Source organism: Tachypleus tridentatus, chromosome 8 (genome assembly GCF_004210375.1).
Source record: "Tachypleus tridentatus isolate NWPU-2018 chromosome 8, ASM421037v1, whole genome shotgun sequence".
Classification (NCBI taxonomy): Eukaryota; Metazoa; Arthropoda; class Merostomata; order Xiphosura; family Limulidae; genus Tachypleus; species Tachypleus tridentatus.
The window spans coordinates 71351891-71367746 of NC_134832.1; the positions used below are offsets into that span (position 1 = coordinate 71351891).

At 30.2% G+C, this 15856-nt stretch overlaps 1 protein-coding gene across 19 annotated transcripts in view; it reads right to left on the reverse strand.

Moving 5' to 3' along the window:
• Positions 1-15856, reverse strand: part of LOC143222633 (prominin-1-A-like) — a 111231-nt gene that overhangs the window by 50307 nt on the left and 45068 nt on the right. For 12 of the 19 annotated variants that reach the window (XM_076449369.1, XM_076449353.1, XM_076449352.1 and 9 more), the window contains 6 exons: positions 7181-7555; positions 5007-5068; positions 2979-3187; positions 2030-2150; positions 1418-1484; positions 302-382 (listed from right to left, as the gene is read on the reverse strand). In XM_076449369.1, coding sequence (XP_076305484.1) covers positions 302-382; positions 1418-1484; positions 2030-2150; positions 2979-3187; positions 5007-5068; positions 7181-7421 — 781 coding nt within the window. In that variant the 5' untranslated portion in view covers positions 7422-7555. Of the gene's footprint in view, positions 1-301; positions 383-1417; positions 1485-2029; positions 2151-2978; positions 3188-5006; positions 5069-6412; positions 6434-7180; positions 7556-10327; positions 10558-15856 lie in introns of those variants that run through there. The other 7 variants (XM_076449351.1, XM_076449357.1, XM_076449365.1 and 4 more) reach the window with 2 other exon arrangements.

Sequence of the window (15856 nt, forward strand, 5' to 3'; positions counted from 1 at the left end):
TTATTGATCAAGTATGCATAATCAGAGAATATTGTAAAAACATTGATAACCCTAACACTATAGCATTTGACAAACAGATGTTGAAAATAATTAAGATACATATAATTAAGCCAGAAATTTTAAAGTTGTACCACATCATCAATATTACAAAACAAAGAAAGGCCTTGTGTGAATTTATTCTACAGAACACTTATACAGATGCTTCATTATGTTTTCCACTAATGTAGTAAAATCTGACAAAAATGTACACTTAAAAAACAGTGCACAGCTAAAATACTTATTAATGTTAACTATAACTTACGAGACACAATCTCTGTTAAATTGTCAACTGCTACTGCCTGTGACACTTCACCAAGTCTGACCTTCACAATATATCCACTTCCTGTTTAAGAATATCATAAAACAAAATCAAATAAAGAAATTACACTTAAACGTTAGAAGAAAAACTTTTAGATTGTCTCATATATATAGTTGTGTGCATGTGTGTTTCTGTGTTTAAATACACATGTATGTGTTAATCTATTAACTCCAACTATGCAGGCTACAACATTTTCTATTGTTCCTGCACTAAACATTTATTAAGGAAATGATAATTAAAGTATACTATTGAAGTGTTTGAAATGCTAAAAGATGTGAAAGAAATTCATGCAATTATTTTTCTTATTTCTTCAGTGATCTTATGCACAAATCTGGCAAATTATACTATAAAATGCTTTGCAGAATTAAAAACATACATGTACTTGATGCTATATTTAGCAATTTGTTATTTTTTTACTATTTCGATTTCATTCAATTCCCAAGTCACAAAGACAGGGAATTTTTTTATTTATTACAAAATATTCCACTCCTACTTATACAGTAAGCAACAGTCTTTGGTTTCGTGGTAAATCATTCTTCAAACAATGGAAAACTTAGCATAAGACCAACATAATATTGTGCTACAAAAGTGAAAAAAAAGAAAGCATGAACAATTCTTAAACAATTCAGTTCTATAGATGTTTTGGTTTATTATCATGTTTATTTTGTTGTTTAAAAAAACAAATTACTATATGCACCTCTAGCTTTAAAATAGTCAAATATTTACCAGTATGTAGATATAACTAACACAAGAAAAGCAATCCAAAGAACTGGCATACCAACGAAAAAAGAAATCCGAGAAAAAAAACTGAATAAATAAGAAAAACAACTACTAAATTTCAGCTTATGACCAAATTTTCCAACAGACTAAGCTTATCAAGATGTAGGAATCATTCTTTATGCTCAATGTTACATACTGTAGTTCACTATCAGTTTTAAAGTTCTTATTTTATTTCTTATGGATTTATTTTTGCAATAAAGATTTTTTCTCCCAACTAATAATTATTTTTTCTTTATGTAAGATCAAATTTTATGAACAAAAATAAAATGTTATACTTACTATCTAAACTTTCTTCTAATTTTTCTTGTAACTGTTTAAAGTTATTTTTTAGCAGATTATTGACTTCCTGAAAGTAAATATTTAAATCCAGCATTAAATTAAAGAATGCAAAATATATTACTATAAATCAATACTATTTCAAACATATACAATATCTACAAAATATAAATTATATTTAGAATTGTTCTAAAAACACATACAAAATATTAGAAAGCAGAATATACTTATAAAAACTGACAAAAAATAGTCACAATATGTCATTACCCAAAAGGTTATATTTGTAAAATAATCAAAAGCTACACAATACTTTTGAGTACACATGTTGCAATAACATGTGCAAAAACACACTGATGTTGATTTCTATAGTTGTAAAGTACTTCGACAAAATATTTAAGTTTGTATAGTTATATAACATTTAAACCCTGTGAATAACATCTTAAATGATATACAGCTAATATTTATCAGTAAGTTATAGAACTTAATGAACTGTGAAGTCACAAGTAGAAAAATAATTACAGAGCTATAAAATATCTAAAAACTAGAGAGTCTCTTTTCTATTTACAATAATCTTAATGATTAGCTAAAAATGATGATTCAGCCAGTAAAACTTACAGATTTTGTATTATTAAAATATAACTGGACGTCATCTATGCTCAATTTCACATTATCTGGTAAGGCTTGAACTCCTTGTTCAATGTATTCATTGGTGACAAAGGCACACACTAAACCAAACCTGAAACAAAGTGAGTAACAAAACTTAGCATCTAGTTGAATTTGTGTAAAATGTTACATACAGAAAGAAAACACCATACGTTACATTCCCATCAAAAGATCATGCTCAGAAGTTTAATTACAAAATACTCAACAAAGATACTGAAAAGATACATAAAATATTAATTTTGCATCAAAACTTTTGTATAGAACAAACACTTTCTGAAAATAATGAGAACAGGTTATATGCTTCTAGAAGTCTATTGATTATTGTTTCAAACAAATATTTGTCTTTGATATAAAGTACTCTGTACTATGAATCATGTATAATTTTAATACTTCTTGTTCCCATTACAGTTTTCTTACCAAGTTTAATATTATTTGTCCATTTATAAACAAATGCTGGTTGTAACATGTATCTTAAAATCAAGTTCATATATTTAAAAAGTATGTTTCGGGTAATTTGACACTGCAAAACAATATTAATCCCAAAATACTGTTGAGTGATTGAAAAATATAGCCACATACTTATGTATTACTATTGGTTAGAAAGAGAGCATAATCACATATCAGAGATTCTTATTACTTGAATAACTATAGCCACACATTACAGATTACAGTTATCTGAATAAGTATAACTATATAAATCAAGATATCAATTAAATAGGAAGAAGAAACATGAAAGTGCTAGTATGAGTGATATTACAAACATACAATTTGATAAAGTTAACCAGTGTGTTCTTAACAAGTAAATCAGTCAAAAGAAAGTATATCTCAGACAGCTTAATATGAAACAATGTAAAAAAGATGCAAGATAAAAATTATTAAATCAGAAAGAATAATCACTTACAGCATTACAACAACAATACTAAACATAACAATTCCGTAAGATATTCTACGACATGAATCTCTCTTTTTCTCCATTACTTCCATTCTGCTTCCCCCGCAACGTCCAGCACACCGACAACAGCAAAAGAAAAAACCACCAAGAGGAATAACAACTCCCAAAAGCAGGCCAATTAGTCCCATCAATAACATTCCCAAAAAATGAGACAAAATCTGAAATATATAAATATCAGATATTTGTAGTTTGGATGTTTTAAAATATGTTTTACTTAACGTTGTTCAAAAGTCCAAATATATTTATCATTTCAATTATGTCAACTCTAACATGCAGAACAAAATACAATTCTAAATCAAGAAAATTAGTAGCCTGGAATCCTACAGCAAACATAAGTTTTATATATAAAAGTCAAACAGATTCATCTTTACATTAGAAATCATCACACTACTGACAGTCCCTCATTATCAACTGCATCTCACACACACACACACAAAATATTGTTACTGTTAAATTACAAATCACCATACACAATTACAAACATACTACTGATAAAATATAGGTTCTATATTCATGCAAAATTCTTTATTTCTAATGCTACCAAAGAGAACTTAATTTCACAGCACATCTGTTTGTAACTTATCACAAATTCTTTCTATTTTTGTAGGCATCAAAAGGGAAGTACACCTCATTAAAAACTACATATAACATAACCAAAATACAGTCTGAGCATTCAATAAGTCTTTTGTAATTATTGCAATGAACTTTTCTAAAATGACCTAATATTATTTATATTAAAACATTATATAATACTTATTCTCAGAATTAACTATAGTAACTACAATTTGTATTCTAAGTTGTACTTTGATAATGGTCACTTCCCAAATCCACAATTTCCAATGTAACAAGCCTTTGTACAAATACAGAAAAGTCAACCTCATAACACACATCTTAGTTTTTCATGAATCTTTCATTATATTATAGGTTTGCATTAAAGAACTATACAGGTTTGTGTTGAGTATAATTTCTATAATTCTAGTTTCTTCAACCATCTTTCTAATGAAAAGAAACACTGATTTCAAGGTTTAACTAGAAGTTTATGAACCTTCAATAACTTAAGATCTTATTTATTATTTGAATAACAGTACTGAGAGACGTGTTCAACATTATCACAATGGCCATTTGGGAAAGAAAATTTTCTTTCATATCCATACCCTTTACTTTATGGATCATTTTTTGTTTTGTTTTGTTTTTTATTTTTTGCAAAGCTACACAAGGGCTATTTGTGTTGGCCATCCCTAATTTAGCAATGTAAAACTAGAGGGAAGGCAGCTAGTCATCACCACTCGCCACCAACTCTTGGGCTACTCTTTTACCAATGAATAGAGGGATTGACCATCACATTATAATGCCCCCACAGCTGAAAGGATGAGCATGTTTGGTTTGATTGAGATTCAAACCTGTGACCCTCAGATTATGAATCAAATGCCTTAACCCCTCTGGTCATGCTGGGCCAGCTTTATGGATGAAGATACTGCACTAAATTCACTTGGGTTCTGGTTTCTGAGTGCATCATTTCTCTAAATGTGTTGCTGTTTAAGTGTTTCCATGGGAAACATTAAGCGCTCTCCTCTTCCATGTGGCAAGATGTTTGATTATGGCTGCGATGCATTTGTCCAACTATAAATCTACCTATGGCTGCACTTCACTTACAAATAGCTAAGAATTCAATGTGGACCAATGACAGAGCCATTAAATAAGTCACCCAACACAAGCAGCTCACAATGCTGTTCTAATATATACAAATTGCTGTTATGAAGTCTGATTAACCCTTTTGTTTCCTAAAATTAAACACTTTACTAATTTATTATATCAAATATCATGGGCTAAAGTTATATAAATAAGAACTATAACTACATACACCATAAACTAACATTAGTTAACTGGAAGGAATAATCGTACATACAAAGTCAAAACTCAAACCTTTTGATATAAATGTAGATAAAAGTACAAAAGTATTTGAAGTTAGTTACTTACTACTCCTCTGTGTTCATTCAGTACACCAACAGGATCATCCACAAGTTCATCAGTTAGTATCTCTAGAAAATAAACAAATTAAGCAAAGTTAAAATTTTATGTTTTTCATGGGTTTTGTCACAATGGATATATAACTACTTTACTAGAATGTAGCAGAGATTTAATGCAAGGGAAGAAAACCTGAAGAGACAGTGATGCAGAGAAGGCAATCATCTACTTGTCATTCAAGTAAGCATACTTCTTTTCTGTCTTTGTTGTTGCGCTTGTATTAAAGATTGTTTTCACTGTCTTTAAAATGTGTACACAACTTGTTTTTCTCATACAACTGAGTCATGTTTTCAGATTCAAATAAGTCAGTAAATATCCTGCTGTTATTAGTGGACTTACCCAACCCTTGCAAGTAAATCAATTCATCCTACAACATGTATTGGATATATAACAAATGGGGAAATTTAAATTAGTGGTCTTTCCATTATCCTGAAGTTAGACCTAAGAATAAGCCTTGTTTGTGAAAATGAAGAATGCAATAGTTTGAGTTTTTTTTTTTTAAATGCCTTACAAGTTCTAGGTGACTAACTCTTTAGGTCAATTGATAGAGTACTCACCTGGTGGTTGAGAAGACTACGGCTTAAATCCAAAGCAAATATATATACACACATCACAAAAATAAATTGTAAATGTCATACTTCCAATACACACAAAAGACTTACCAAATGTCTGAAAAAACACACACACACACAGAAACACAAGATCAATCATTTTAGAAAATATTACTTACAGTGTTTCAATAACATAAAATGAATCAATGTTATCACACATTTACAGTTAGAACTTATTTTAAAATTAACATCCTTGGAACCTTTTAGTAGTTTTATTCTATTTATCAAATGAAATATATATTTTAATCACAAATTTATTATTATTGGAAAATTTTTCTTGTATGTTTAAAAGTAAATTTGAAAGCATCATAAATAAAGATGTTTAATACATAATAGAAAATTTCCTTTCAGTATCATTCATTATTAAGGCTAGTTCTTAAACTCTTTTTATAGTACACTACCAGTAATCCTAACACTTTCCAATATGTAATATGTCTCTCTCTCTCTCTCTCTCGCTTAATTACAAATCTTAATAGCAAAAGATTCAGTAGTTTAAAATTTAAGGTTTACATTGCTAGTAAAAAACCAAATACCTAAGCTTTTAAGCAATATCTGAAGTAATTAAACCTCTCACTTTCAAGGATATCTGACAGCAATATTACCCAAAGAATGTTTTTGTGTTCACTAATATGTCGCAAGCAAGATGATGTGCTTCAAAAAAATTCCTCTTTTCTACAGCCATTTTAAAGAATAAACAGTGTTAGAACGATAATCTCAATATTGTGATCAAGTAAAAAATACACTCACAAACCATTTTATTTATCACTTTCAGCCTTTCAGGTGTCTGTGGCTTTATTTCAATTTTCTATAAATGCCCCATCTTCTTTTCCTTACTAATCTTAGCTATACCTCAAGGAGAATATTTTGAGAAGCACAGCATTATATATAGTATAGTAACAGAGTTTCTGAACATTATGACTTTCCCTAACACAAAAATTAGAAACCAAGATTCTATGCAGCACCAATAATTGCAATACAGTATTAAAAAAGACAAGTAGTGAAGAAACTCTAGGAAGAAAAATATCAGCCATTTAGAGATAATTCATTCTGCATTTGCATAAGCCAGAAAAACAAGTGGTAAGCTTAACAAAATATCAAAAACTTTATAATAGATTTCTTGTATATTTTATTGAGGAAGAATGAACTATATACCACTGGATTCAGTGTAAAAAATCTCTATAGATATAGCAAATGTACCATATACATCCCCATAATAGGCAAGGAGTTACATTTTATAAACAAATTTTTATTATACATACTTTTTGAGCAAAACATATTTTAATATAAAACTAACTAAAACTTAAATGTATTTAATTGACAATCATTATCATCATAATTGTATGGTAAAATCTAGCATACTTAAGAATATATATAAAAGATATAATACCTAATAACCAAAGCACTTTTAAAAAAGTATACCATTCTTCTTAAGTTTGTTCCTGATGAAGAAAGATACACCTTTTGAAAACACTTATAATACATTTTCTGTTTTATATAATTATTTCAAAAGTTTACCTGGTGGTAAGCCAGGAGACTGAATTAACTGCAGAAAAAATGATGTAACTGTGTACAGGTGTTCCATTCCTTTGGGGTCAAAGTCACTAGATACTCTGTATTTATTTAAAAGAGGAGCACGACTAAACAAGACTTTTACAGTGGAGTTCTGATCTTCAGGAAGGAAATATTCACTATTGGCCAACACGGAGTCATGCCATATTAGCAGTAAGTATAAAGCAGGTACGAGCCACAAGGCCATAATTTACTACTAGGAATGTTGCTATAAATCAGTCAATAGGTTCACAGCTTGCAAAATTGGCATTCAGTCCTAACTGTCACACACAGCCAACTTCATCCAGAAATAAAATACTGAGCTCAGCACATCATACAATACTGAAAAGAGACAAAATATATTGAGGCATATAGACAACAAGAAATCTAGAATATATGCTTTAACTAATACACATTAGTGTGTAATGTAGAAAAAAAAATTACCTTGTCAACAACCAATCAATTGGCTTCTTAAATACTCATCACTCACAAACTTTAGAAATACTAAACAATAGCTTTGCTATCTACTCATACAATAGTTACATGATACTTTCAATTAAATGTGTTATTTTTATGGATCAAAGTCAACAAATACATTTATTTAACCTTTTGAAATATTTGCATTAAAATAACAAAAACAAGATATACTTACCTAGAGAAGACTCCTCAACTGAAAATTTCTTTATTAAAAAAAAAACAAATATTCTGCACATCTAAATTAGGTTTTAAATACTTTGTTAATCTGTAAAAAAATGTATAAACAAAACATAATTTTACAAATCAGGATTTCCACTTGATTCCTAATAATGATTATAATATTATTACTTCTATGATAAAATACTTAAACTAATAGGTTTACTGAATTATGTTACAATTGTAAAATAACAGGCTATCCATAAATATGTATCCCATCAACAGTATAACATAATTAGCAATAGTCAATTGGAATTCTAATTTCACTGAGCCATACAAAAAGATTTATTTATTTTACTCAAGATTAACTTTTAAGGATACAGTATGTGTTAGGAGAAATCTATAATTATTTGTCCATTCAACATTATCAAGTAATTATAAGTTTAGTCTATTATGAAAATAATGAGATAAAAGGACAACATAAGACCTTAAATTTAAATCCATTTATTCACTAAAGTAAACATTACAAAATTCAAAGCCAGCATTTATCATTCAAATATTTATTAAGCTTTCCCTTAAATTAACTGTACCAAGCATACTTGAAGGCAACTTGTTCCAAAAATCAACCACCCTGTTCGAAAAATACAATGGTTTCAGCTAATGATGAGTCCTACACTGCTACAATTTATACTTGCATCCCCTGGTCTCATTAACATTCTCATCATTAAATAAGAAAACAAAGTATCAACACTATCAATTCCTTTAACAAGCTTAAAAACACCTCATTTACATTCTCTTTAAGCATTTTTTCCATGATAAAATAAGTTTAGGGATCTTATAATCAATCCTTATAAAAACAACTATTCCATCCCAGGTATCACTCCAGTCATCCTCTAAAACTTTTTCAGCAGTTCAATGTCCTTTCTAAGTTAGAGCCCAAAACTAAACGTAATGCTCCAAATGTGACTAAACCAGTGGTCCATGGTGTGAAATTATAACCTCTATAGACTCATATTCAATATTTCTAAAAAATACAACCTAAAATCTTATTTGTATTGCTCTATCACAACAGCACATCACATGCAGTTTGAGAAACTGATCAGAATACCAAAACTGTTTTCCCCATTAATTTAATTATATCTGAAAAAATACACATTTACATCCATATTATGAACATATTAAGAATTTTTCTGGCAAGCCCTTGCATCTTTATATGTCAACATATATACTGGGTATCAACCATTCTATAACTCAAATATCCAATTGTGTATGTAACTCAAAGAAAAACTTGATCTTCACTAATATTTTATAATTTTCACTATGTAATATCATTACCTCAAATTTCTCCAAAATTAGGTTTTGCCAAGCTATTGTTAAAATTGGATTAATCTCATGATGAGAAAATTAGATTTTTTCCTGGTAACCTGGAGGAACTTTTGAGATTAGACAGTATATTAATAAACAAATCTGAACATTATATGACATACTGTATGCTTGTAATGGAGAGTGGTTTTATATAAATCACCAAATTTTGCCAATAAATATAAAAATTTTGAAAATATTGCAAAGTGAGAGAACATTTCACCATCCGCATATGACCACTTTCAGAAGTCACCAAATAAATAATTTATCCTGAGAAAACATACACAGGTTGATAATTTAATCTAAAATTTCTATCTATCTATGACATGTAAAAGAAAAAACAGACTAGAGGAAAAACACACACACTGACTGACACCTAACACATTTTGTTACAGTCCACAAACAATAAACTCAAGACCTGAAAGAAATGAAATACATTAATTAACACATACTTGTACAGTTTACATATAATAAACACAAGAACTGAATAAAGAAGATATGACACCTAACATATACTAGTATAATCCACAAATAATCAATACAAGAGCTGAAGAAACAAGATACAACACCTAGCATATATCAGTACAATCCACAAATAATAAATGATTTGTTTGTTTTAGAGCAGAACTACATAAGATTATCTGCTGTATCCACCATTGAAAATTAAACCTCATATTTAGCATTGTAAATATATAAGCTTACCATTATCCAACTGGAAAATAAATAATAAATATAAGTACTGAAGAAACAATGTATAACATCTACCACATGACAGCAGGGTCTACAAATAAGAGGAACTGATAAAACATATTAAAGCACCTAATTTTTACCAGTGCATGTAATTTTTATTTAAATGAAGTGTTTATAACTGTATCTCTTAGAGTTTTTGAGATGAAACGAATTATCGATTACATTTTAACAACTTTCAGTTACTTCTCAAGTGATGAAAACATGTATTCACATCCATGTTCTTAAGAAAATGTCAGTTTGACACAAGTTTCAATCTGCATGATTCAAAATCTAACAAAGCTTTTGGACTATTCTGTGTTTAAATCAAATGATGCACGAAAATCAATGAACAAATACAGTTAAAACTTTTAAAAGTAATGTCAAACATACCCACTTATCTTCGTTTTACTCCCGAGATGTATGCGCTTTCTTTTAAAAAGGAGTAAGCTGCTGAGTTTTAAAACAATATACTTCACGTTTAGTTAGTGTGGATCAAACCATGATGTAAAATTAGGTTACAATATAAAAACAGTTGCAATACAACGTGACAACACATGAGCAAACAGCTATAGTTGAACTTAAATTAAAATCCACACAAGCTTACGCACAATACATGCTACAACGGTTCCAAAGAAAACCGGAAGTCCAAACCACGTGCACGGCATACTTGCTTACGTCAATTATCTCCCCCCTCTCCTTTCTACTTCCAGACAGTTGAAGAATAAACGGAATAAAATCCTGTGTTATACTGTGCTCGCGTACAACAGTAGATCAGAACTGAGCGAGCTTCACATTTATCGTCTCAACTAAGAAGTATTAGACTGAAAAGTGCAGCATCTTTTTCCTTTCTTTACCAATCAACTTTATCATAATATATATGAAAGTCTTTATCAAGTTTGTAAGCAGCCGGTTTCGTTTATCTATAATTATTATTTTACTGTGTAAAATGCACAATATCGTTTATGTTGGCTAAATTAACATAAATAAGATTAAAATATTTTGAAATAAGGATTAGAAGAAAGACAATCATACTAGTTTAGACATTTTCACGTTTTCTTTTTAGTCCCACTATTAGTTGTGTTACTACTAGTATTCTAGAATTTGTGCGTCTGGTTTATTTTCGACATTATTATACTCACCTGAAAACTCTTGATCATAAATCTGCATACTGTAGAATAATATAAACAAAATATTAAAACAAAAATATTCGATATGAAATATTAAACATGCCAAGCAACTACTCAAACAATTGCTGTTAAGTGAACTAACTAATTTTCTTTCCTCGACGCTTTTTATTAATACTTCCTTTGTGTAGTAAGACAGGTTTCAACGTCTTGAAGAACTATTATTGTATACGAATAATAAATAATATTAACCGCAAAGTAAACTAATAAGCATCAAGGTCACTACACAAAATTACTTCACGTACAAGACTGGCTTGTATCGTAGTGGTGACCGTTAAGTTTCACAAGCAAGGAACAGCTGGTTAAGGGTAGAGAAATAAGAATTATCAAGTTCCGTTTATTTCATCATATGTGCAACTGCACTCAAAACCGAATTAATTTACTTACACTCAAAAAACATAAAATTACAATACAGTTTTATTACAGAAAAATAAATTATCGTCTTTTGAAGTTTTAAATATGTTAAGCAGATTATGGAGTAACAGGACTCGGTATGGAAAAAACTTATAAATAAAAACGGTTCATATACAACACTATAATGGCAAATCACTGTGCCTTTTTTTGGGGTGGGAGGGTTTACCTAGCTTAAAATCAACTTGTATGACTTAATTCAAATTAAATACTTATATTGTGAAAGCAACTTAGATTTATAAGATATACACACGCATTTATATATGCACACATATATATGTTGCCCATTTGTTTCAAGTAACATTTTGGCAATATTCATTCCCCCTTTTACGCTGCATCCCATGTATGACGTCATTCTTTGGTTCCAGTACGTTGTGTTGATGTCCCAACACAAGCTACATACAGATGTTGGTGATGTTAGCCTAATTAGATGTCCGCACTATTTATGTTGACCATATGTCTGTATTTCGGACTGATCACAAGTTGTACATGGTGTTCTTTTTCTTTTAAGTTTTTGTTGTAGTCGCGGTAGTACTCTGGCCTAAAACCCAGATAATATGTTAAATCTCTATTTATCAAATAACACTTCTAATCCATGCTTTTTAAATAATGTATACAAACGCCTTCAGGCACTTTTTATTTCAAATGCGCTGTGAATTATCTATAAACTTGACCTCTGTAATATTTTTACCAACACTTCATAAATTTGCTCTCAATGAAACTCACTTTTGTATCTCAGAGCAGCTGGTATGGATATTAACACTTTTATTGATAAGTGGTCTTCATGTTAAGATGACCTAGAAAGGTCGAAATGTTCTCTCCTTATCAATAAAAGTGTTAATACCCATACAAGCCGTTCTGAGATGCATTTTTATTTCAAGTGGGTTTCTCGTCATCAAGAAACTGATTTTTATTAAATTGCTTAGTTTTAGTAATTACAAAATATTTTTTGTAAAATTATTATAGAGAGAAGTAGTTAAGATATTTTAAACATATTTTTGTTGTTGGTTCATTCACCTTTGTTACGGTTAAAGGATCAGTGAAAAACTCTCAAACAACACAAGACTTTCCACGTAAATTTCTTGTGCACTTTTTGCGCTCACGGCTATGAAACTCAAGCAGTCAAGTGGAAAATAATCAAATAAAAAAAAAAACTCAAGCTGAACTGCTCATTACTTCGAACCAGATTCTCACAATGTCAAGGTATTGTACATGGATAGAAGGTTGAAATAACTGCCATATCAAGTATAATTACTTTTTATTCTAATTTACCAATGAAGCCACACCTTCCAACGGCTATAAACAGAAAACACAGGTATATCGTACTATCAATAACAACTACTGTATTTTAATTTTCGTCACGTTCTAAATTTGAGGATGCAGAATAAATTTCCCTTTGTATAAAGTAACAATACTAAGCCTAACTATTTTCTTCTATTGGCACATGCTATTACATATTCAATTTAAATGAACAACTTTGTTCGACAATATGTTTCCTGTATTGGTAGTATGTTTTTTTTTTATTGCTTAGTCAAATCCACTTCAATTTATTAAACTTTCAAGCCTGAATGAAACATATATATTTTTTTTCCTGATTGTTCAATTTATATTTAACGTTTTCAATTTAAAATTGATACACTGAGAAACACTACTTTATCCAAAATTGGTTAGCAAGTTGTTAATACTTCATTTTATTATGTCGTAATGCAGTTGCATTGAAGGGTGTTAAATTGCAACTAGGAACGTTGACCAAATATAAATTATAAACACATCAGTTACTACACAAACTCCGCGAAACTTATTATTGTCGAAACGTTTAAATATATCATTGATCATCGATAAAATCACCGCCACAAATTTAAATGCATTAACAAAACCCTGAGGTTATTCATGAATTCGTTAAGTTTCACAGAAACACATTAAAACGTATTACGTAGTCTTCATGAGCAGCTAAAATGTTCATGGAAAATAGATAAATCAATAAACTGCTAGAGGTTGAGATCAATTCTGAAAAATTATTTAAAGCTTTATTCATGGAATAAAATATGAAGGTTGGTATAGTCTTTTCTTTTCTGCCCACTAATTACCCGGAACATTGTTTTCTCTTAAAGAAAGACCAATGTAACTGATCGTATGAACTTCCAACATAATCTTTTTCATGGCACTTATTTTATTAATAACTTTAGATTCTGTATTTTACAAGCTGCGGCAAGAGTTTTAGGCGTCATTAACAACTTCATATTGCGAAAACAGATCTTCCCAGAATGCACGTCTCTACTGTAAGCGTACACCCAGTTTGATCAGTTTTTTATGCATAAATACATAAAAACGTCAATGCAAGCTACCCACCAATCCTAGTGTGTTAGAATTTGCTTCAACTCCTGAATACATGCTTCTGAAAACAAGATCATTCTAAACTTAGAATTGTTTAGTAAGACTAAATGGGCATTATTCTCTAAATTAACTACGATAAATTCATTCTCTTGACATTACAGAATACCCATATACCAACACCAAATGCGTAATTTATATAAAATCTGACGTTATATCATGTAGGGGTTGATCATGCACAGTGTTACGATACAAACATTCAAATGGGTAAAAATGACGAATGTAAAAATATACATTAACATATTAACCGTTCATTACCGATGGGTCCGCACATGTCTCTTGGGTTTTTATCTACTTTTTTCGTGTATTTGGACAAAACTACACAACGTCTATTTAAACTACTCGTCACTAAGTTTGAACTGACAGACTACAGAAAATGCAGTTAGCCAACAGCACCCACTGCTAACTCTTGGGGATTCAACCACCACTCATATAATGTCATTCACACCCTTAAAGTGCGCAGCAATGGAACGTGAACCTTGTACGCCAACCATAAAAAAAAAACCAGCCCGGATCTTGGTTGCTAAAATACTCGACGTAAAAAACTGACCAATAAAACTGTGTGAAATTACTCACTTTCTATGAGAAACAAAAAAGGCTCCAACAGTCATTACAGTAATTGTCTGGAGTTTTTTTTCAGTCATGTTATTATAGTAACTGTAATCAAGCAGTCACGGTCTACGATCTTTGGTGTATAAATAGTTTATAAAATTGTAGAACCAATACTCATCAGAGATTCTAAAGTTACTGGTCTTGAGGTAGCAAGTTCGTTGAGAATCAATTAAAAGTTGAAAAGAAATTAATTATAAAAACACTGAGATTACATCAATGATAAAATGCATTATAATCGTTATAATTAATAACGTAAGAACAGTATATTTAACTAAGTACAGTCATAACCGACACCAGGTTCAATTTTGTTTCGCTCTAAGAATGTAGGTAGTTAATATTTATTAATTTTGCAATGTTATGCGTTATTGTTTTCTCACTGCAACTATGATTGTGCTATGCACTGTCAACGTGACACACATAATGACAGTTATATATAACTAGTACAGTACAAACTTGGTGGTCACAGCAAAGTATCCTGTTATGTTACCTTGAACCAACCGCATGTTGTAATACGCAGTAAGGCTTTTCTGCGTTGCTCAACACAGGAAACTTATGATGACGACAAATCGAGTTTATATACAAACGATGTCCGCACCAAACGCTTTACGTGGGACAGCAACTCCTCTCTTCGTATAAACGCGACGTAATACATGTCCTACATACTAAAAGAAATATTTCTAAGAAAAAGTACTGTTTCAAAATGTCTAAAACAGTTTCGTGACGTAGTGATTATGACAATAATTGTATTAACGGAATATCTGTTTGCTTTTACTTAAGAACAAAACCACATAAAGACTCTTCCAACCATGAGTATCGAAACCCGGTTTCTAACGTTTAAGTCCATAGACCAGTCACTGTGCCACTGGGAGACGCACGGAACATAATGGAATAAAGCAGGAACAGAGCCCAAATATAGTTTTGTCGCCTTAATTGTTAAATAATGTTGATTTACAATAATAAATATAGGAACAGTTTACAATGTATACGCTACCTAATTTAGATAATTGCAATGAAAAAATTTAAAAGTAAAACGTACACTTTACTTCCTTGCTGTTCGATAAATCTATTTTACTGACCTATTTCTATAAATATTTTACATTTTCACACATTCAATTTATTTTTAAACGGTTATTTTGTTATATTTAGATAATGGTAACTCGGAATATCATCGTAACTCAAGAGAATTTATCTCTGGTTTCAAAAATCTTCATTCTGTCGTAGCCACACATGTGACAAACAACTTGAAAGATGTACATATTAAACTGAAGACACATTGTGGAGTAAGAACTAAACTGAGTTGACGTAAGATAAGGTAAGAATG